The sequence below is a fragment of the Gopherus evgoodei genome, chromosome 2 (assembly GCF_007399415.2).
Source record: "Gopherus evgoodei ecotype Sinaloan lineage chromosome 2, rGopEvg1_v1.p, whole genome shotgun sequence".
Lineage (NCBI taxonomy): Eukaryota > Metazoa > Chordata > Testudines > Testudinidae > Gopherus > Gopherus evgoodei.
The window spans coordinates 2130512-2154876 of NC_044323.1; the positions used below are offsets into that span (position 1 = coordinate 2130512).

Below are 24365 nucleotides of genomic sequence, written 5' to 3' on the forward strand. Positions count from 1 at the left end.
ACCTAATACAAGCACTGTTGTGCAATCTCTTTATCAGGAAAGTTGAACTTACAAATATAGAATTATGTACAGAAAATACACTGCAGTCAAAAATAAAACAATCTGAAACTTTAGAGCCTACAAGTCCAATCAGTCCTCCTCCTTGTTCAGCCAATCACTTCTACAACCAAGTTTATTTACATTTGCAAAAGATAATGCTGCCTGCTTCTTGTTTATAATGTCAACTGAAAGCAAGAATGGGTGTTTACATGGCATTGTTGTATTCAGCGTTGCAAGAGATTTATATGACAGATGTGCTAAAGAGTCTTATGTCCCTTGATGCTTCAGCTATCATTCCACAGGACATGTGTCCACGCTGATGATAATTTCTGTTCTTCTTCAAGTGCTTGCTCATATCCATTCCAATTAGGTGTGCGCGCGCCGCGTGCACGTTCGTCGGAGACTTTTTACCGTAGCAACACTCGGTGGGCCAGCAGGTCGCCCCTTGGAGTAGCGCCAGTATGGCGCTTGATATATACCCCTGCTGGCCCGCCCGCTCCTCAGTTCCTTCTTACCGCCCTTGTCGGTCGTTGGAACTGTGGAGCACGGCTAGCCGTTCTCCACCTCCCTAGCGTTTCACTCCTCTGCAGTTTAGTGTATATAGTTCTGTAATTATAGTAATAGTTATAGTTATAAAGTTAGTTAAGTGTAGTTGTAAATAGTTATACAGAGGATTGGGGGTTCGCCCCCCTTCCCTCCCCGCGGTGCCGGGGCCCATGCCCAGCTCACCCGGGTTTAAGCCTTGTGCGGCTTGTCATCGGCCGATGCCCACAGGAGATCCGCACAACTCCTGCCTGAGGTGCCTAGGCCAGTCCCACCTTGTGGACAAGTGCCGGATCTGCAAGGCGTTCAAGCCCCGAACGAAGAAGGAGCGGGACAGTCGCCTGAAGCAGATCCTCATGGAGGCAGCGCTGACTCCCCCACTGTCGGCGCCGACTCCGGCACCGGGACCAAGTGTCGCCTCCGCTCCGGACCGCCCGGCGCCGGCAAGGGCTTCAACTTCCCCCTCGGCACCGGCCCGGCACCCTAGCCAGCACTGCTCCCTCTCCCCGAGGAGCAAGAAGCACAGGGCTCCTGCGGTACCTGCAACTGCACCGCAGTCAGAGCATGCCTCCAAACCGGACCGCCCGGCACCGTCATCCACCGCGGCACCGAGCGTTGTCGCACCGTTGACTCCGGCTCCTCAGGGACCGTCGAGTCCGGTGTCTCTCAGCTCCCCAGTGAGAACAGCGGTTGAGCTTGTCGCGCCCTCCACGCCGGAGACCTTCTCCATTGCACGTGACCTCATCGCCATGACAGAGCCCGAGCGTACTTGCGGCACCGTTCAAGATCCCGGTCGCCATTGTACTACTCTCGGCACCGGTCTAGATCGCGGCACCGACGTTCCTACCGCAGCCGATCCCAGCACGGCAGCGTACAGCACCGGTCGACCTCCCGGCACCGAGCTGGTAGCAGGTCCCGGTCCAGATCGAGGTACCGCCATGACTCCCGGTACCGTTCGCCGGCACCGTGCAGCGACGTCAGGATGCGCAGAGGCCTGACACAGTCATCGACGGCTCCTCCATGGCCTTAAAGGCACTCGTCCGCTTCTTCCCATATGGACAGCGCCTCTTACGGGGGTTCGGATGTTCAGGCCCGCCCGGACCAGGCACCACCTCAATGGTCCTTTTGGACGCCCTGGGCATACCACCAAGCCCAGGGCGAACCTTCAGGCCCAGCTCGCTCCAGCCAATCGGAGCATCGTGCACCAGAGGCCACAGTCAGTCACACACACACACCCCCCCCCCAGGTATGGAGGAAGACCCTACGGATCCCCTGGCACAGCAGGATGCCCGGGAAGCGGAGGTCCCTCTGGATGAGGCTTCCTTTCAGGAATCACTCCTCCCTGGGGTGTCTTCTTCCTCATCCCCAGAGGAGGCGGTAGCGGGCACATCTTCATCAGGGCCCCCGCCGATTGATCTCCGGGCACATCAGGACCTTCTGAGGCGAGTTGCCCAGAACATAAACCTTCCTGTAGAGGAAGTCCCGGAAGTAGAGGACCCAGTGGTAAGCATCCTCTCTGCGGAGGCACCGACCAGGGTAGCCCTCCCCTTCATCAAGTCGATCCAGGCGAAGGCGGACACCATCTGGCAGTCTCCGGCCTACATTCCACCCACTGCCCGCGGAGTGGAAAGGAAATGGTACCATCCAAGGGGTATGAGTACCTGTATGTACACCCTGCTCCTTGGTGGTACAATCAGTCAATGAGCGGGAATGCCACGGCCAACAAGCTCCTGCACCGAAATCCAGGGAAGCCAGGCGCATGGACTTGCTGGGCCGCAAGATTTATTCTGCGAGAGGCCTTCAGCTCCGTGTGGCGAACCAGCAAGGCCTCCTGAGCCGTTACAGCCGTTACAGGGAGGCTGTCGGCAAATTTACAGAGCTGCTTCCCCAGGACTCACGCCAGGAATTTTCATCTCTCCTGGAAGAGGGCAGGAGGGTCGCCAGGACCTCCCTACAGGTGTCCTTAGATGCCGCAGATTCGGCAGCAAGAACACTGGTGTGGGGCGTAGCCATGCGCCGTATATCGTGGCTGCAGTCTTCCGGACTACCGCCGGAGCTACAGTACACGATCCAGGACCTGCCATTCGACAGGCAGGGCCTCTTCTCTGAGAAGACGGATCCCAGGCTACAGAGCCTGAAGGATAACCGGGTCATCATGCGTTCACTGGGAATGCACACGCCCCAGACTCAGAGAAGGCCATTCCGCCCCTACCATCAGCGCACTTACCCCCCGCCTCGCCCCAGACAAGATTTTAACCGGAGGCGAGGCCGGCTGAACCGTAGACGTCAGTCAGGTCCTCAAAGGGGTAACACTTCTGGGTCCGACAAGCCACCGCAGGGACCCAAGGCGAACTTTTGAAGGTGCGCCCGAGAGCAGCTTACCAATCCGCTCCCTGGATCCACTTCATTTCTTCAACTGCCTCCGCCCCTTTCTGCCGTCATGGTCCCAGCTAACTTCGGATCATTGGGTCCTGCGCACGGTGCAGTTTGGTTACCATCTTCAGTTTTTCTCCACCCGCCTCCCATCCTCCCTCCTCGTCCCTCTTCAGGGACCCCTCTCACGAGCAACTTATCGTCCAGGAGGTTCGCAAGCTCCTGTTCATTGGAGCTATAGAGGAGGTGCCAAGGGAGCTAAGGGGCAAGGGGTTTTATTCCCGGTACTTCTTAATCCCCAAGTCAAAAGGGGGCCTTCGACCCATCCTGGACCTGCGAGGCCTGAACAAATTCATCAAAAAGTTAAAGTTCCGCATGGTAACCTTGGGAACCATCATTCCTTCCATGGATCCCGGAGATTGGTACGCCGCTGTTGACATGAAGGACGCTTACTTCCACATTGCGATCTTTCCCCCGCACAGGCGGTATCTTCGCTTTGTGGTAAATCAGGACCACTACCAATTCACGGTCCTCCCCTTTGAGCTCTCCTTGGCCCCCCAGGTGTTCACCAAGTGTATGGCGGTCGTCGCCGCTGCCCTGCGCCGTCGTCGTATCCATGTCTTCCCTTACCTCGACGACTGGCTCATTCGAGGCATGTCAGAGGCGCAGGTGACCGGGCACGTTACCATCATCATGGAGCTGTTTGCGAGTCTAGGTCTGACCATCAACCTGGACAAGTCCACTCTGGTGCCTACGCAGAGCATAGAGTTCATCGGGGCAATGCTGGACTCCAGCCTTGCGACGGCCAGCCTCCCCGCGGCACCGATTTCAAGCCATAGTTTTCCATGGTCACAAGCCTACAGGCCTTCCCGACCACATCTGCTCGAACGTGCCTTGCTCTCCTTGGACACATGGCCGCATGCACCTTCGTCACCAAGCATGCAAGACTCCGCATGCGCCCGCTGCAGACCTGGCTCACGTTGGTCTATCGACCAGGCAGGGACGCCATAGACACAATCGTAACGATTCCACCGAATGTTCTAGGTTCCCTAGGCTGGTGGACAACGCCCTCCCAAGTGTGTGCGGGCCTACCGTTTCACGCCCCTCAGCCCTCAGTGTCCCTGACAATGGATGCGTCATCACTGGGCTGGGGTGCGCACCTGGGGACCCTGCGTACACAGGGACTATGGTCATAGAGAGAGTTGACTCTTCACATCAATGTGCGGGAGCTACGGGCAGTTCGCCTAGCATGCTAGACATTCCAACGCCATTTGCACGGCCATTGTGTCGCTATATTCACGGACAACACAACGGCCAGGTATTACATCAACAAGCAGGGCGGGACCCGGTCCTCCCCGCTGTGTCAGGAAGCAATACGTCTGTGGGACTTTTGCATAGGCCACTCTATTCATCTAGTGGCCTCCTTTCTCCCGGGAGTGCGGAACACCCTTGCGGATCACCTGAGCAGATAGTTTCTGTCCCACGAATGGTCCATCCGTCCAGACGTCCTTTGTCGTTTTCCGTAGGTGGGGGTTTCCCCAGATAGATCTGTTCGCCTCCAGATTGAACAGGAAATGCCAGGTGTTTTGCTTTCTACAGGGTCGCTCCCCGGGCTCCCTGTCGGACGCGTTCCTCATTCTGTGGACGGGTCATCTTTGCTACGCCTTTCTACCCTTCCCTCTCGTCCACCGAGTCCTGATCAAGGTCCGGAGAGACAAGGCCCGCATCATCCTGATCGTTCCGGCTTGGCCGCGGCAGCCTTGATACACCATGCTGCTCGATCTGTCCCTGGCGAATCCAATTGCCCTACCTCTTTGGGGACCTGATCACACAGGACTTCGGCAGGATGCGCCATCCGGATCTACAGTCCCTCCATCTGTCTGCATGGCTCCTGGCTGGTTAAGCCAGTCCGAGTTGCGCTGTTCTGATGCAGTACAAGTGTTGTTGAGCAGCAGGAAGCCTTCCACGCGTTCAACCTACCTAGCGAAATGGAAACGCTTCTGCTGCTGGTGCAGCCAGCCACTCTCCGTGCTAGTCCCCACCATTTTGGACTACGTGTGGTCTCTCAAGCAGCAGGGCTTGGCGATCTCCTCTCTGCGCGTCCACCTCGCGGCTATATCCACCTTCCATCCAGGCGAGGCTAGCAAGTCCGTGTTTTCTCACCCTATGGTGTCAAGTTTCATCAAGGGCCTGGAGCAACTATACCCTCAGGTCAAACGTCCTACCCCTACTTGGGACCTGAACCTTGTCCTGACCAGGCTCATGGCGACCCCCTTCGAACTCTTAGCCACATGCTCGCTGCTGTACCTGTCCTGGAAGGTGGCCTTCCTCGTCGCTATCACGTCGGCCCGGCGAGTCTCGGAGCTTCGGGCTCTGACCATGGACCCTCTGTATACGGTGTTCCATAAGGACAAGGTACAGCTGCGACCGCACCTGGTGTTCCTCACTAAGGTCGTCTCCACCTTCCATATTAACCAAGACGTCTTCCTGCCAGTCTTTTACCCAAAGCCGCATTCATCCCGAAGAGAGCAACAGCTCCATTCCTTGGATGTCCGAAGGGCTCTCGCATTCTACATTGAGAGAACTAAACCCTTCCGACGTTCACCACAATTGTTTGTGGCAGTAGCGGAACGCATGAGAGGCATGGCAATCTCCTCCCAGCGTATCGCATCCTGGGTCACGTCCTGCATCAGGACATGTTACGACTTGGCCCGCGTGCCAATGGGAGCCCTTACCGCCCATTCTACCAGGGCTCAGGCTTTGTCGGCCGCGTTTTTGGCTCATGTCCCCATACAGGAAATCTGCTGTGCGGCCACCTGGTCTTCTGTGCACACCTTCGCATCACACTATGCGCTGGTCCAGCAAGCTAGAGACGATGCCGCTTTCGGTGCAGCGGTTTTACAGTCCGCAACGTCTCACTCCGACCCCACCGCCTAGGTAAGGCTTGGGAATCACCTAATTGAAATGGATATGAGCAAGCACTCGAAGAAGAAAAGACGGTTACTCACCTTTGTAACTGTTGTTCTTTGAGATGTGTTGCTCATATCCATTCCACACCCGCCCTCCTTCCCCACTGTCGGAGTAGCCGGCAAGAAGGAACTGAGGAGCGGGCGGGCCAGCAGGGGTATATATCAAGCGCTATACCGGCGCCACTCCAGGGGGCGATCTGCTGGCCCACCGAGTGTTGCTAGGGTAAAAAGTCTCTGACGAACGTGCACGCGGCGCACGCACACCTAATTGGAATGGATATGAGCAACACATCTCGAAGAACAACAGTTACAAAGGTGAGTAACCGTCTTTTCGATAATGATCCAAAGCAGTGTGGATTGATGCATGTTCATTTTTATCATCTTGAGTTAGATGCCAAGGTTAATTTTCTTTTTGGGGGGTTGGATTCTGTAGTTTTTGCATCAGTGTTGCTCTTTTAAGACTTCTGAAAGCATGTTCCACACCTCATCCCTCTCAGATTTTTTAAGGCAATTCAGATTCTTAAATCTTGGGTTGAATGCTTTAATGATCTTTAGAAATTTCACATTGGTATCTTCTTTGCATTTTGTCAAATTTTCAGTGAAAGCGTTCTTAAAATGAACAATATGTGCTGGGTCATCATCCCAAACTTCTGTAACATGAAATATATGGCAGAATGCAGGTAAAACAGAGCAGGAGACATACAATTTTTGCCCAAGGTCCAGTCACAAATTTAATTAACGCATTATTTTTTTAATGAGCATCAGCATGGAAGCATGTCCTCTGGAACAAAGGCTGAAGTATGAAGAAGCATATGAATCTTTAGCACGTCTTGCAGTGCCAGCTACAACAGTGCCATATGAATGTCTGTTCTAACTTTTAAGTGACACTGTAATTAAGTGAGCAGCGTTATCTCCCATAAATGTTAACAACCTTGTTTCTCTTAGTGAGGCAGTAACATGTTAGGTCCTGTCCTGCAATCAAGGCAAACTGTCTTTTGCCAATAGCAAGCACTCAAGCTGTGTTTTATGTTACTGCACAGTCTGCTCTGGCTTAGTTGGCAAATTAAATGATTGCGTGCTTTTCCCAGCAAAAATAACTGCCTTGAAACTGTCTGTCTGTATCTGTAAAGTTCAGATCCAATCTCTTCCTCTGCCTCCCCCCATCACCATGATTGGATCGCTAACAGCCAGGATGTTCATACTGAGGCTCAACCTCTAGCACGCTCAACAGTGTGCTTCTCTGTGGTCAGTATTTTTATTGCCGACAACTAGGCCCTTACCCTTCCTCTAACTGGCATGCCAGCATATGGCATTCTGCCTCCTCTTTTGAGTGGTAGCTTAGTTATGTTGCTCTGCCCAGCCCCTTCTTTGCCCTACCCGTCAGGCACCCCAGTTCCATTCCCACTCAGCCCTTCTGTATACCTTCCCCTTTAGTATCTCATCTCTCCCTCTGCTCTCTGTCTTCAAACTGATAACTTTATTCTGTTCTCTGCTCAGCCCTGCCTCTCTCTGCCTCTGAGGCACCTAAGTTCTCTTGGTTCCGTTCCCACTCTGCCCCTTGGACTGGCTGCTCACTTGCTGTGCCTTATCTCGTGAAATCTGCTCTCATCCTTCCCTATTGTCTTTATCTGGTGGTCAGGGAGCCTGATGGCACAACTTCTTGTCCTGGGCTTCTGAGCAATATGTTTTTCCAGCTTGCTCCCAAGGAGATGTGCAGCTGGATGGCTGTAAAGCCAAGCTAATAATGCTCCTGTTGCTCCTCTTATGCACTCTCTCTTTCCCCTTTCCAGCTTCCTATTCTGCATACGGTGCCTTTGCTGAAGTGCTGCACATGGTGGACCTGAGAAAACCCCAGGACACATTCCGGGATGGCAGCTAGGTGACGACAGCTGAGGATGACCCTGACTGAAAAGCTGCGCGAGAAGATATCGCGGGCGTTCTACAACCACGGGCTGCTGTGTGCTTCATACCCCATTCCCATCATCCTCTTCACTGGCCTCTGTATCCTGGCCTGCTGGTAAGTGCTGCAAAATACTTGTCTGCATAGGTCATTGCTTGGTTCCCTGCTACTGGTCTGTGAGGTTCTTTCTCTGAGCATGCGCTGTCCCTGAAGTGTTTGGTTTAACATAGGAGCTTCCAGTCATCGTCATGCTGAGGAGCAAAATGGGAAGCCAGGGACAAAACACCTTGATGTGTAAAAGCAGACCAACTAATGGTCAACTCTGGAACCAGAAATAGGCGGCAGGGCAGGGGAAATGGTGGTCTGCCCCTTCTACCTACACAATATTCAGCCTAAACTTCTGTTCCTGGAACTTTGTCATCTTCTCCTTATCCAGCCCAACGCTAGCTCATCTGCCCAGTTCTTGTTCTTGTACCTCCTGATCGCTTGGTTCTTCTTCGAGTGCTTGCTCATATCCATTCCAGTAGGTGTGCGCCCCGTGTGCACGTTTGTCGGAGACTTTTACCCTAGCAACACTCGGTGGGCCGGCAGGGTGCCCCCTGGAGTGGCGCCGCCATGACATCAGTTATATACCCCTGCTGGACTGCCGCTCCTCAGTTCCTTCTTACCGCCCGTGTCGGTCGTTGGAACTGTGGAGCGCAGCTTGCTGTTCTCCACCTCCCTAGCGATTCACTCGTCTTTTTCTTATATTGTATATAGTTCGATTAATTGTAGTGAGTTTGTGTATTGTAGATAGTTCGACGGGATTGGGGGTTAGCCCCTTCCCCAACCCCGGTACCGGGCCCATGCCCGGCTCACCGGGCTTCAAACCGTGCGTGGTCTGTCTTTGGCCGATGTCCACTGGTGACCCGCACGAAGCCAGCCTTAAGTGCTTGGGTGAGGCCCATTTGATAGATAAGTGCCAGATCTGTAAGGCTTTTAAGCCCCGAACTAAAAAAGAGCGGGACGTTCGCCTCAAGCAGTTGCTGATGGAGGCAGCGCTGACTCCCCGCTCCTCGGCACCGGCTTTGGCACCGAGATCAACTGCTTCTTCGGCACCGGAGCATACCTCCTCAGTGAAGACTGAGTCACTGACCTTCTCCGGCACCAGCTTGTACCCGGCACCGTTCAATGTCACCTTCGAGCAAGAAGTGCAAGCCTCCTGCGGCTGCTGTGTCCGCACCGCAGTCAGAGCGCTTAGCTAGGCCGGACCGCCTGGCACTGCCATCTGCCGCGGCGTCGACTTCTGCCGCACTGTTGACTCCAGCCTCGGACGAGCCGTCGAGTCCAGTGCCTACCAGCTCCCCGGCACGGGCCGTGGTTGAGCTTGTCGTGCCCTCCACTCCGGAGACGTTCTCCGCGGCACAGGACCTGATCGGCTTAACAGAGCCTGAGCTGCCTCGACCCCCAGCACCGCCGGTGCGGGCTCTCAATCTGCAGGCAAGCCGGCCCTTGGAAGACCTCCTTCACCCGGTACCATGGGACTTTGTCGCTCTCAGTCCCGATCCAGGTCCCGCAGACGCTCACGGTCCCGCCATCGATCTCGATCCCGCGGCCGCTCGCAGTCCCAGTACCGTTCCCCGTCGCGGTACCGGTTGTACTCGCGGTACCGCTCAAAGTCCCGGTCGCCGTCCAGACACTACCGGCACCGCTCCAGGTCCCATCAGCACTCGTGGCACCGGGCTTCCCGCAGCCGATCGCGGCACTACGGCTCCCGGCACCAGTCGACTTCCCGGCACCGCGCTGGTCGCAGGTCCCAGTCACAATCTTGGCACCGTCAAGGCTCTCGGCACCGCGTGGGGACGGTTCCAGTGGACGCAGGGACCATCACTTCCCCATCTCCGCCCCACCATGGCCATCTTGTCAACCATCAGTCTCCTTTCATGCCGGATCGGCATCCTATGGGGACTTGGACAATCAGCAGGACCCTCATCAGTGGTCCTTTTGGACTCCTTGGGCCTACCATCAGAGCCAAGGTGCCCTACATCCACTGCTGCGCTCGGGGCCCTCCGAACATAGGGCGCCAGAGGCCACGGTGAGCAGACCTCCTCCAGCGGGTACAGAACATCTCCCGGCGCAGGTCTCAGACGTGCAAGACCCACCCCAGGATGTTCCACAGGACCAAGAGTCGCTTCAAGACCCATTGGTCCCCGGGGTATCTTCCTCTTTGTCACCAGACAAGGCAGTAGCGGGGACGGCCACATCTGGACCACCCCCAATTGACCTTCGGTCGCACCAGGACCTTCTCCGCCGAGTCACTCTTAATATAAATCTACCCATGGAAGAAGTTCCTGAGGTGGAAGACCTAGTGGTCACCATCCTGTCAGCTCTTAATATAAATCTACCCATGGAAGAAGTTCCTGAGGTGGAAGACCTAGTGGTCACCATCCTGTCAGCGGAGGCTCCGACAAGGGTGGCCCTCCCCTTTATTCGTACCATACAGGCTCGAGCAGATACAATCTGGCAAACCCCGGCATCTGTTCCACCTACAGCCAAGGGGGTAGAGCGCAAATATATGGTTCCATCCAAGGGGTACGAGTACCTATACATACACCCTCCTCCTTGTTCGTTAGTAGTCCAATCCGTTAACGAACGAGAGCGCCACGGTCAACAAGCCCCTGCTCCTAAATCGAGGGAAGCCAGATGCGTGGACTTGTTGGGAAGGAAGATCTACTCCGCGGGGGGGCCTCCAGCTCAGAGTGGCGAATCAGCAAGCCCTCTTGAGTAGATACAATTATAATACATGGGAGTCGGTAGGGAAGTTTGTAGAACTAGTCCCACACGATTCCCGCCAGGAGTTCTCAGCTCTCCTGGAGGAAGGGAAAAAAGTTGCACGGACCTCCCTCCAGGCCTTGTTAGATGCCGCTGATTCTGCAGCTCGAACGGTCGCCTCCGGGATTACTATGAGGCGCATATCGTGGTTACAAGCATCGGGTCTACCACCTGAGCTGCAATATACTATACAGGACCTACCATTTGATGGTCAGGGCCTTTTTTCCCAAAAGACGGATCCTTGCCTCCAAAGTTTAAAGGACAACCGCGTGATCATGCGTTCGCTAGGAATGCATATGCCGCAGACTCAGAGGCGACCTTTCCGCGCACAACCTCAGCGCCCCTATCCACCACCTCGACCAAGACAGGACTTCTCCAGAAGGAGAGGCTGTAACTCCCGGAGACACCAGTCTGGCCCGCAAGGGGGTAATAACTCCGGCCCTGCCAAACCACTGGTGGGACCGAAGCCAAACTTTTGAGGGTGCGCTTGGGAGCACTGTACCAATTCCCTCCCAGGATCCTTTTCATTTAACCAACCGCCTTGCCGGATTCTTCCCTGCTTAGTCCCAGATAACATTGGACCACTGGGTTCTCAGCATTGTGGAGTGTGGCTACCGTCTTCAGTTTATTTCGTCCTCTCCTTCCCACCCTCCCTCCCCGTCCCTCTTCAGGGACCCCTCTCACGAGCAATTCCTTCTGCAGGAAGTTTTGAGACTCCTTGCACTGGGAGCTATAGAGGAGGTTCCAGAGGACCTAAGGGGAAGAGGGTTCTATTCCAGATACTTCCTAATTCCCAAGGCGAAAGGGGGCCTCCGGCCCATCCTGGACCTGCGAGCTCTGAACAAATTCATCACGAAGTTCAAGTTCCGCATGGTATCCCTGGGAAACATTATACCCTCCCTGGATCCCGGAGATTGGTACGCTGCTCTTGACATGAGGGACGCATATTTTCATATTGCAATTTACCCCCCACATAGGAGGTTCCTTCGCTTCGTGATAAACCGTCATCACTACCAATTTGCGGTCCTTCCCTTTGGCCTCTCCTCGGCCCCTCGAATATTCACAAAGTGTATGGCAGTAGTCGCCGCCTACCTCCGTCGCCGTCGAGTTCACGTTTTCCCATATCTTGACGACTGGCTTATTTGAGGGATCTCCGAGGCTCCCATCTAGGTCTGATCCTCAACCTAGACAAATCCATTCTGCTTCCTATGCAGAGAATAGAATTCATCGGGGCCATGCTGGACTCGAATCTTGCAACGGCCAGTCTACCTCCACAGAGGTTCCAGGCTATAGTCTCTTTCATCCAGAGGCTACAAGCCTTCCCAACAACCTCTGTCCGTTCCACCCTCGCCCTCCTCGGCCATATGGCTGCATGCACTTTCATGACAAAGCACGCAAGACTACGCATGCGCCCTCTCCAGACTTGGCTTGCCTCAGTTTATCGTCTGAGCAGGGGTGCCCTGGACATGATAGTCACAATCCCAACAAAAACCCTGGACTCCCTCAACTGGTGGCTGACGCCCTCCCTGGTGTGTGCCGGTCGCCTGTTCCACCCACCACAGCCTTCGGTGTCGCTAACGATGGACGCTTCATCCCTGGGCTGGGGTGCACACTTAGGGCACCTTCACACCCAGGGCCTTTGGTCCTTGCAAGAGCTGACTCTGCATATCAATGTTCGAGAACTGAGAGCGGTCCACTTGGCGTGCCAGGCCTTCCAACACCATCTACAGGGCCGTTGTGTTGCGATTTTCACGGACAACACAACGGCCATGTATTACATAAACAAACAAGGGGGCACACGTTCTTCCCCCCCTTTGCCAAGAGGCGATGCGACTGTGGGACTTCTGTATAGCCCACTCGATAGACCTCGTAGCCGCCTTCCTTCCGGGAGTCCAGAACTCTCTCGCAGATCGCCTGAGCAGATCCTTCCTGTCCCACGAATGGTCCATCCGTCCGGACATCCATCTTTCTGTATTCCGGAAGTGGGGCTTTCCCCAAATAGACCTATTTGCCTACAGGGAGAACAGAAAATGCCAGGTGTTCTGCTCCCTTCAGGGCCGCTCCCCGGGTTCTCTGTCAGACGCGTTCCTGATCCCCTGGAAGGGACATCTTCTCTATGCATTTCCACCCTTTCCCCTAGTCCACAGAGTCCTGCTCAAGCTCCGCAGGGACAGGGCCAGACTGATACTGATCGCGCCAGCATGGCCGAGGCAGCACTGATATCCCATGCTGTTCGACCTATCCCTAACGACTCCGATACCACTGCCACTCTGCCTGGATCTTATAACGCAGGACTTTGGCAGGCTTCACCATCCAGACCTGCAGTCCCTGCACCTGACAGCGTGGCTACTGTCTGGTTGAACCAATCCGAGCTCCGCTGCTCTGCTCAGGTTCAACAGGTCCTTTTGGGAAGCAGGAAACCCTCCATGAGGACGACGTACCTCGCCAAGTGGAAGCGGTTTTCTCTTTGGTGTACACAACGTTCCCTAGTTCCAGAGACCGTTTCGATCCCTATTATCCTGGACTACTTGTGGTACCTCAAGGAACAAGGTTTGGCACCCTCTTCAATAAGGGTGCATTTAGCCACCATCTCCACCTTCCATCAAAGGGAGTCGAACAGTTTCACCTTCTCTCACCCGATAGTTTCGAGATTCCTTAAGGGCTTGGAGTGCCTCTACCCACCGGTTAAGCCTCCTTCCCCTACCTGGGATCTCAGCCTTGTTCTGACTCTGCTCACAGCCCCACCCTTTGAGCCCTTAGCCACTTGCTCGTTGCTGTACCTGTCCTGGAAGACGGCTTTCCTGGTAGCTATCACATCGGCCAGGCGGGTTTCGGAGCTCCGTGCTTTAATGGCAGACTCTCCATATACGATCTTCCATAAAGATAAGGTGCAGCTACGCCCGCACCCGGCTTTTCTTCCCAAGGTGGTCTCTGCCTTCCACATTAATCAGGATATCTTTCTACCGGTCTTCTTCCCGAAGCCGCACGCATCATGCAGGGACCAACAGCTTCACACCCTGGATGTCCGCCGAGCCCTCGCCTTTTACATCCAGAGGACAAAACCCGTCAGACGCTCACCCCAGTTATTTATAGCTGTGGCGGAGCGTATAAAAGGTCTGCCTATATCTTCTCAGAGGCTCTCATCATGGGTAACATCCTGTATCCCGACATGCTACGACTTGGCCCACGTCCCGATTGGCCATCTCACCGCTCACTCGACCCGGGCTCAAGCCTCCTCGACCGCCTTCCTGGCGCACATTCCCATCCAGGAGATATGCCGCGCAGCTACCTGGTCGTCAGTGCATACGTTCACTTCTCACTATGCGCTTGTTGCGCAATCAAGAGACGATGCCGCCTTTGGCTCAGCGATCTTACACTCCAAAGTCTCACTCCGACCCCACCGCCTAGGTAAGGCTTGGGAATCACCTACTGGAATGGATATGAGCAAGCACTCGAAGAAGAAAAGACGGTTACTCACCTTTGTAACTGTTGTTCTTCAAGATGTGTTGCTCATATCCATTCCACACCCGCCCTCCTTCCCCACTGTCGGAGTAGCCGGCAAGAAGGAACTGAGGAGCGGCGGGCCGGCAGGGGTATATAACCGACGCCATGGTGGCGCCACTCCAGGGGGCGCCCTGCCGGCCCACCGAGTGTTGCTAGGGTAAAAGTCTCCGAACGTGCACGTGATGTGCACACACCTACTGGAATGGATATGAGCAACTCATCTCGAAGAACAACAGTTACAAAGGTGAGTAACCGTCTTTTCTTCTCTGAAAATAGGGACTCAGATGGAGAGTGGGGTGCACTTACTATTATTGGATAACCAGGGGTGTAAGAGGCCATTATTATTTAGACTGGGGTCTTGAGGACTGTGGCAGTTGAGACTGGGGACCCTGTTGTGCTAAGCACTGTGCAAACACATGTGAATAGTTTCTGCTTTGAAGAGCTTATACTCTAAACATCTGCCTAAAATCATCAACATTAACTAAAGGGTGGAAGTTGATCTGTTATGACCTGCCTCTTTTCCTCTCCAAATCCCTTCTTTTAGGGGGCCTTCAAACTGTTAAAATAGAGATGCCCCCTGAGCACTGGTCTTCTACTTGCCGTAGGGCAGCTTCCTTCATATACACAACACTACAAGGGAGTGATGTTAATTACTATTTCTGTAGTTCCTGACACCTTGTTTAAAGAGAAATTTCCACAAATGCGTTGGACAGCTGCTGAAGAGTGTGGAATAAAAGGGGCCTTTATCCATGTTTGGCAATGTCCCATGGCATAGGGATGTTGGCCCTAGGATTAAAAACCTCCTAATGGATATTACTGATGTATGCATTACTAATAGGTCTGGGTCTCCATCTGAGAACACAGAATTACTCTTAATAGCACTGAGGTGTGCTCTGGGAGAAGAGGAAGCTGCCTGGTATCTTGTGGATCCGAATATAGTTGACTAAATTCCGTCATAGCAGCAATTTCCAGAAGGAATTTGTTTCTCTGTCAGTCGATCTGAAGAACATCCATCTGAGTATCCTATACAGGATATCTCCACTTTGCATGCAATAGGCCTTACCAGTACAATGCTTCACCTTTTGGCCTACCCGCCTCTCTAACTTGTGCTTTGAACAGTACTCTAAACATCTTAGTTTCCTTGGGTTAAAAGGGGTCCTGTATATCCATTTTAAAACTACCTGCTCACCTGAGCACTCAGCCTCGGAAAGGCCCATGGAGCAGCCATCACACAGCCAAGATTATATTGTGGAGTAACACGGATTTCTCAACACTGAGAGCTGTATGACAAGGCACAAGGATATTCGTTTTCTAGTCACATCTGTCAGGGCTCTGATGTCTCGAATCAGAATGATGATGTCTTACACCAACATACTATTGAGAGTGAGATTCTCTCTGGTCTTCTCCAGAAATTTCCTAACTTCAGCCTACAGGAGCCATCATCACCCCTTCCCTTGTCCCATTGTCGAAGGGTACCCGGAAGGGCACAGTATGTCAGAATTGGAGATGGAATTAATTTTCTCCACCAACCAGCTTCAAGAGCAGGGTCATTTCTTTGGGCAGCGGTTTCATCCAAGGTTAATGAAAGAACAGGACTCCCTCACAGTTCCACTTAGATCAAGCTTAGAGTACTTAAGCTGTAAGAACTGTAACTCAGTCCTAGTCAGCCAAGACATACTGGTGATGTCTTACAACACTTTTGCAGTGGCTTTCATCAACAGGAAAGGAGTAACACATCCTCAGCCCTGGTGTGAGTGGCTAATATTCTCTGTTCTGGGTGAAGGGAAGAAGCAGCAGGGGGCAGGAAAGGGGAAAAAAGTCTTGTGCATTTTCAAGTACTACATATAAACAGGCAATAAACATCAAAGCGGCTGGTTAAGCAGGAATAGACTAAATCCAGGAGAGTGGAGTCTACATCCCAAGATCTTTGAGTGGAGGCCCTGGGTTGCATCCCCATCAATGGACTTACATTCATCCAGGTCCAGATCTAGCAAAGATCCTGGAGACTTATTCCAGATGGAGATCAATAGGCTGTAGCTATGTTCACACACTTTCTTCTATGGGCAAAATCATGAGTCAATTTCTGTTCATAATGTTGTCCAAGGCAGTTTAACAAAAGTGAGCTGGATTGGCCCCACGTTGTCCAGGAGTGTCTAGGTTCTCACCTCCAATTCGGATGGCAAGCATCGCTCAAATATGCCTTCTCTTCAAGAAGGCTCTATTCTCAAAACCCAAATTCCACAGAGTAATGTAACTACAGGATATTTAAGAGGTACCAGTTACAAATGCATCCAAATAATTTCTTTTATCATACTTTTAGCCTTGAGAAAGTATGCCATAAACAGGGCATCTTTAAGGGCCTGGTCTGTAGGGAAGGCATAGCGCTAAGTCATTAGAATGGATCGATCTACTCAAGGCAAGGGAAAAGCATATCTTTATGGCGTTCTTTCAGTAAAGTTTTTTAATAAAGGCCTAAGACCTGTTTACAATAAAGTGTTTTTTCTTCCAGCCTTCTTGACTAATGCGCAAAACACAATAAATTTAAACAACCAAACAGAAATGAGCACACCTCTGACATGGTCTGTCAGTTCTAAAAAAAACAAAAAAACCAACCATTGAATGCAGTACTAAATTCAGTCTCTAGATTTGTTGGTCTAGAACACCCATCATAAACTAAATGAAGCTACCGAGGCTTCAGTTATTAGATGGCTAAATTGTTGCTTTCAAGAAGCTTTGCACGGTTGAAGCCATCTCTCTCCTCAAATGCTAATGTTCGTGCAGAGCCATGGAAGCCTCCTGTCCTGAAGGACCATATGAAACATATAAAGAGATGTTGGGTGGCCACCTAGTCATGGAAACATGTTTCCACACCTTTGCCAAATGGTACAAATTAAACGTGCACGCCTCATCAGCCCCTGCTGTGGAGGAGAGTTCTGCCTACTATGCTCACCCATTAACTGATATATAGTTAGATGCAGTTTTGAGGGGTTTGTAATCTTCTCATCCATCTTTTGTTTCCCTCTCTGGTGAAACACTTGCTGTTGGACGTGCCAGTCTGGTGGATCTGGAGACTGTCCCTGCAAAGAATTGCAAAATTCCTTAACTGGCCTGAAAATGGCCTTTCTTCTAGTAGGGAAGTCTGCAAATCAAACACACCTGGCACAAGGACTAAAGTTTAAAGGAATTAGCTCAAACTGACTGTGGCTTCATAGGTTGTGGCTGTTTCTAGCCTGACTTGATTGATTGGTCCAGTTCTGCCTCCACGGAACTCGAAGCAAAGTTAAGACCCATTGTAATGGATTTGTGGACTTTCCCACTAGAGAAGAAAGGACTTTTTCAGGTGAATTGAGATTTTTGTATTTTACTCAATTGCTAGTCAGACTTCAGCTGTTTTTAACCCTTGGAGCTAAGCTACTTTATGTTCCCAATACCCAAAGGGACTGCAGTCTCTTGGAGGAGTGACTGATGAAATTTAGAAGCAAATACACGCTGCGGAATGGGACTATCCTGGTCTGTTTCCAGTATAAACCAAACTGGTGGTACGGAGATAAAAATATGAAAATCTTTGCCCCCACAATGCACATTTGTTTTTTGGGGGTCCTGAGAGCAGGGCACGGTGCTGAAATCCTCAGTTGAATGCAAACAGTACTCATTCATCATTCAGAAACTGGCATGTCACCATTATTAGCCTAGGTTTGTGCATTTACCAGAGTTAAAACAGTGAGCCACTGTTGCCAGCAGCTGGCTATGAAGCAGATCATCCCTTGCCATTGCCACCCCTGCCCATGGATAATTACTGGCCTAGAAAACGAAAACTTGGTTAACCAAAAACCATATAGATCACTTGTGTCTTGCACTGCTCCCTGAATCCTATCAAGCTCGTTTAGGACCACAAGTAGGAATGAACTGAAATGTAGAGGGTCCCTCAGCCTTGTTCCTCTTGGGCAACAGGCAGCAAGAACACTTCAGTCAGTGGAATCTCTCACTGGACCCAGGTGGTGAGGTTGTGCTGTTTTCCCTGTCTCAGCCAGACTGAAGATTGGCTGAGAGCTCTTCTAGAGCATGTATTATCATGATACTTGTGTGGTGCACAGGGTGGTGGTAACTAGTAGTAGGTTCCCTCTTGTAAGGGCTGGCAGGTCACAATCCTTCTTTGTCTTCTTCATTCCCCAAGGGTTCCTCTGGGACAATGTGGAGGTAGTGCTGCTGAGTTGGGGAAACCTCAGGAGTAGATGGTGGAGGTGACGTCTTCTCTTCTGATTCAGTGTTTTGAAGAAGGCTTGCAACTGTAAGGTTGGCAGTTCTGCTGGCTCCTCAGCTGCTTGTAGCTCAACTGACAGTTCTCCAGCCTGCCTCTTTACGCTGTGTTGAAAAGATGTTAAAACAAACGGGACATAAATATATTTGCTTGGACTGCATCATATTGTATCTTAACTACTTGAGTTCAGCAGTAATAGAAACCTGCAGATGACCACTTCTTGTCTCTGTGCTGCAGTTACAGAATGCCCGTAAGCTGTGTTTTGGGCACTCGGTCTCTAGAAAGGGCCTTTCTCAGAACTATGGTTGCTTCTTAGAGCCTCCTGTTTTCTAGAGTTGTCACTGATTCAGAACTCTACTTGCTTCCTCCCCACCTCCATCCTTTCCATTCCTGCCCTGCAGCTGGTGTTCAGGAATGCTCACTGGAACCTTATTGCTCTCTAAATTTCAGCTTTGTTTCCCTCAGTCTTTCCTTCTCACCTGAGCTCCATTTCCTCCAATCTTGTCTAACTCATTCTAGAGCAGTTTGGAGTCGTGTAGTGCACACCATCTTAACAATGAACCAATCTCGTCCGGTTTAGGAGTTGTCACAGTTCCTGGCCACTTGGGGAAAGCTGGAATCCCTCCGGCAGCTCAGCTGCAGTGCTTGGTTTATTTTAAACACCTTTTGTTTCCATAGGTGATATGTTGTTTGCTTCTGAAGTAGTGGCTCTGGTGAATTTCTCAGTGTCACTGCACTGCTGTCTCCCAAATCTTTTCTTTTCCCACTGCCAACGTTCCTCTGTCAGTGGCCACCAGAGCTGTCGCTGTATTAGGCCTGTCCATATTAATGCTGAAACCCACCTAGCCTTGTTAGCATCTTCTTTGAGGCCTGTTATTGGGGTAGCCTTGAACAGGGCCATAAAAGAACACTCAGATTCTATGGCTTTGATCTGATCTCTGAGCCTTTAATCCTCGCAATACCCTTGTGATATAAGTATTCTCTCCCCCAGAAATTGATGCAAGTTGCAACCACCCCAAAAGGAGTCTGAGGTAGGGCTGGGAATAGAATCCAGGAGTCCTAACTCCCATTCCCCAGCTTTGCCTGCTAGAGAATGCTCTTTTCCTTTCTTGCCTTAGACTAACTTAAAGGGTACATGTAACCCTGAAGGGTTTTTTTGCAGCAGTCCATTCTCCAAGGCAGTTTCCGAACGCGCACAAGGTACCAGTAAGGTTCAAGCTTGTTCCTATAGACAAGGCTTGAGCAAATGCAGAGATTGTTATGGTTACATGTTAAAATTTAAATAGCTGTGGCTCTTTGAATTGCATGTGTGAATATTCAGTTCAGATAACTGCAGGGCCATAATCTGCCTAGGCAATTACCCAGCTATACATCTCTGCATAAGGGTTTAGATATGTCCTCTGGATAGGCAGGGGGTAGTGTGGTCTAGTGGACTAAGCACTAGAAGAGAAGACATTCCTGCATTCTAATCCCTGCTCTGCATCTGGCTCACTGTAATAGTTTTGGTTTGTTGCTGCTGCAGCTGTTGTCTCTTCTGTTGTGCTGGATGCTGGGCAGATACATAATAAGTGATAATCTCTGACCCCCCCCATCCCCAAAAAAGTTTCACAATGAAAAGGTAAGACACAACAGATAGGTAAGATAGACAAGCTGTCCCGGGTGGGATGGAAGGGACAGGATAATAAATATATAATAGGATGTACAAAACCATCACAGCTCTCCACCTGCCTAACCATTATCTGATTGCACTTTACTGTTCATTTTCTCCTTAAAGATACCATCATCTTTTGGTTGTCAGTCCCCTAGCATGAGACTGGCAGAACTCCTTAGGACAGGTGGAGCAAGAGCCAGGATCACCACTGGCTGTTGTGAGCCACCTGCACAGCTTAACTGCAGCCTTTGGAGCCTTTCAATCTGTTAGCAGATCTCCTCCCTGGAGTAGCTGCATCCCTATCAGTTGCTGCTTCATCTATTCTTCTGCATCATTTTGAAGCTGTTGGGGGCCACTAAAACCAATATTAGAAGCATGAGGCACTTTGCCTTGTCGCCTGGATCTAGGCTCTGGTGCCTATCTGTTGTGCTTGGCCACCAGTGATTTTGGTGCTTTTGAGACCTTCTGTGCCAGAACTTGAATACTACAGCTGTGTCCACGCATGTTGATGCTTGCCTGGGTGTGTCAGGAAAAAGACAGTGGCACTGTGTCTAGTGCCTGCATTGGCACCACCATTGCTGTGGTTTGGAGCCTGCCTTGGCATGTACACATCTTATCAGCTTTTCTTTTTTTCCGTGTTCTCTGCCAGTGTCAGCACCTGCAGAGGAACAAAATTCACCAGGTAACTTCAAGCCACATTAGCACAGCAGGAACACATCTCAGTATTTAAGTGGTCCCCGTCACCATAGTAACTGAACACCTTGCAATCTACAGGAGCATTGTGGGGGGGTTGCCCTAGCTCCAGATGCCCGTGTTCACTTTGTAAGCTTACTGGGTAGTAGCTCAAGTAGAGGTGACGCATGGGGGTGGGCCATGGAGAGTCAAGTGCCCCCATCCCCCGATTGGCCTACCCGTGGCAGGGAGGGAGAGGAGCTCTGTCCTCTCTGCATCTCTCCCCTGGCATATCCAGCTGCTCTCCCTGGCAGTCGGTTGGGGAGCTGCTTCTGCCTGAGAGAGCCTGGTTGGGAGGCAGAGCTGGTTCTAAGCTGGAAGCTGCTAGGGGATGATGCAGGGAAATCTCTCTTCTCCTCCCCCTTCACATGGCTATGCTTACAAAACCCCTGGTGTAGATGCAGCTACGCTGATACAAGAGTGCTTGTGTTGGCGTCACTAACGTCTGAGAAAGTGGTGTCCCTACAGTGTCAGGAAACCACCTTTTGTTGGTGTACGCTGCATCTAGGCGGAGGGGCTGCACTGACACAGCTGTGCAGGCATCGGCTCTGGAGTGTGTACATAGCCTTGGTGTGCTCCCTTTCTCCTGCTCAAGACAGAGCCCATAGTGTAGTTCGTGCTCACTAGAAACATGAGTAGCCTTGCTCTCTGAAAACAAACCTTCCTTTCCTAGCTGAGCTGTGTTTGAAACGCTGTCACTGGGGCTATCAGCTACTACAAAATGTATAAAAATGTGCAGAGCGCAATCTAGGTAAGTGAGCCAAGGTCCCTGCCTAGCTGGGCTTACAGTCTAAGCAGAGAATGAGCAGACAGCCATGAAATGAATGACTACAATAAAAAGTCAGTTTGAGTTAGGGAGGAGTAGCACATGCTGTGTTGGTGCAGTGTTGCACCGAGGTGAGGTGATCGCATGCTGTTTGCTTTAAAAACAAAAGTCTGCCCACAGACTGTTGCAAAGCATGGTCTGTAAAAGGTGATGTCCTGCATGGGGTGGTGGTGGGATATGGAGTCTGTCACCTGCAGGTTGCTGGTGAAATCTGAACAGATTTGTACTAACCAAAAGTGGTTACCATCTAAATGTTTCCGGCCCTGTGGCAGAGAAATGCCTGGGTCTTGGCTTTGTTCCCAGTGGGCAAATATCAACATCATAAAATCCACCACCAGAGTTACCTACCTTTCCCCTGATTTTCTAACACGCACCTTCTTCATGCTTTCTCCCGTGCTGCCCCTCACGCCTGGGAGGAACTCTTTGTGAACATCTGCAAAACCTCTGCATTATCCTGCTTACAAATCCTCCTCAAAGCTCTCCTTTGCTGTGATGCCTACAAAAAACTGACAGTCATTGGGCTTCTGATGCACTAGTCATGGTGATCAATACTGTCATTGTTTCCTTATACTTCTCCCATCTATTTGTATCTATCTGCTATCTCATACTTTGATTATAAGCTCTTTGGAGTAAGGGTCGTCTTTTTGTTCTGTTTGTACAGCGCCTAGCGCATTCAGATCCTGGTCTACCACTAGGACTTCCGGGGTCTATGGTAGTACAAATATTTGTAGTCTCTGCAAAGGCCAAAAAGTGAATGGGTCCCGAGCCTGGACGTATCTCACTCAGATCAGCCAAGAGCTGTGTGGGTAGGGCCGTTTGGGGGATGCTTGTGCTGCTTCACTGGCTTTATGAACAAGATTGACAACCTCAGAGATTGGAATCTAACAGTGTTCGTCGTCTGACGACATTATCAGAAAACATGACCAGGGTCTTCAGTGTTACACTTTAAAAATACAGAAAGATTAATGGGGAAAATCAGATAAACTCACAGATGTGCTTGGCATGATTGCAGTTGCTGAATTAGTAGCCTTGGAAGCATGGAGCAGATTGAAGGGACCCAACCCTCTGATAACTTCCAGAAAGATTTTGTTTTCTTGCCTACAACTAACCATGAGTTTGCACAACCCTGAGGGGGAGAGAGGCAGGTCATCTAATGACCCTGTGCCAGTAGATGCCACAGCTCCTCTACCTCACCTAACACAGTGAGAGCTTTCAGAGTGTGGCTGGGGGACACAGGGTCTATCATGCTGCACCTACCTCTTCCATATTTATGACCCAGCAATAGGATTGGAAAGGAACGTGAAACTGTGGTGTAGATTTTGATGTGTGGGGAGTTAGTGCGAAGGTGAGGCGGATAGTGGGGTGTAGGGGACTCCTTGTTGCCTTGGTTACATTCCTGCTGTGGCTGTCGTATCACCTTTGGCAAACCTGTGTACGGAATCTTAGATTTCTCTCTCCTGCGCCTGGTCCCCAATCCTGTTACCTCCCATTGCTCTACCAAGGTGCCATTTTGTAAATATTTTATAAATGGATTTTTAACATATGTTTGGATTTAAAACACTGGGCAAAAACCGTTGACCATAAAAACTTCAGGGTGCTAGAATGTTCAGTAATGTCTTGGGAGACAGTTCATGTTTCACTTATGTTTGTCCTCCCTTTTTAGGGTGGTGGTTCTTCTCTTCCCTCTCCCCACCCCCAATAGAAAATCAAACTCAGGCTAGTTTTGCTGCAAGGTAGAAAACAGTACCCGTTTCCAGACAAATTACCTGTGCCCACACCAAAGTAACCTGGGGCCAGATCCTCCGAGGTATTTAGGTCTCTAACTCCCCATTGAAATCAGTGAGAGAGCGACCTGAATGCCTTGGCTTCTTTCTTCTTGCTCATTTCTCCAAGGCAATATGCAGCACTGACCCAATTTGAGGCAATATTAGTAGGACTCGGATGCACCTCCAGAGAAGGAGCAAGATAAAACTAAACTCTAAAAGCTCTCGTTGTAAGAGCTGGTCCTTTTCGAGTAAGGCCATCTGAGTTCTGTCTCTGCTGCCTCTCTGAGTTCCAAGAGGCTGGAATATTCAGGTTGTGACAATGGTGAAGTCTTGGGGCTTTTCTGTACAGGGGTTTAGTCACAACTTTTTGCTGCGCATCAGGTAACACAGTATGGAAGCTGTGCTAATGGCATGCACGTGGAATGCTGTGCCCTTGGCAATGTGCATCGTATACACTCAGCAGTAGTAGGCTGCGGTTTGAGGGTGTGGCATTCTTGGAAAGTGTCCCATGGTCCTTTGCTGCTGAGCAGTTTGCATTCTGAGATTTTTCTCATTGTACATTGTGGGATGCATAGCAGACACTAAGTGAGTTCATTTTTTTTTAATTTATTTTTAAATCGCATGGTTCATCTGTCTATGCCCATACTTCCTTTCTGGGTGGGCAAGTGCCATTTGCAAGTTGCTGTCAGCCAACACGGCCCCAACCAAGTTCTGTGCCACTGTGTTGGCAGCCTCAAATATGCAGATGCTGCTTTGGCTGTATTTCAGCACTCAAAGCTGGATGAGTTCAGCTTTGGACTTTGCCTGCCATACCACTGAGCAGACAAAGTGGCAGGAGGGTCTTCAGCAGCGGTGGAACCAGGATGAGGAAGACACTGAGCAAGTGACAGTACGGGACTGATTCTTGGAGCAGCTTCACAGCATGCAGTGCCTCTCTTTAAGCTTGGGAAACCAGCTCAGATTGGTGGGAAAGGATCATTCTGCAGATAAGGA

The 24365-nt window shown here is 51.1% G+C and overlaps 1 protein-coding gene across 8 annotated transcripts in view; it reads left to right on the top strand.

Moving 5' to 3' along the window:
- The window catches only part of SCAP (SREBF chaperone), a 122848-nt gene that overhangs the window by 25816 nt on the left and 72667 nt on the right, over positions 1 to 24365 (top strand). For all 8 annotated transcript variants that reach the window (XM_030549773.1, XM_030549769.1, XM_030549770.1 and 5 more), the window contains one exon: positions 7715 to 7941. In XM_030549773.1, coding sequence (XP_030405633.1) covers positions 7820 to 7941 — 122 coding nt within the window. In that variant the 5' untranslated portion in view covers positions 7715 to 7819. The remainder of the gene's footprint in view (positions 1 to 7714; positions 7942 to 24365) is intronic.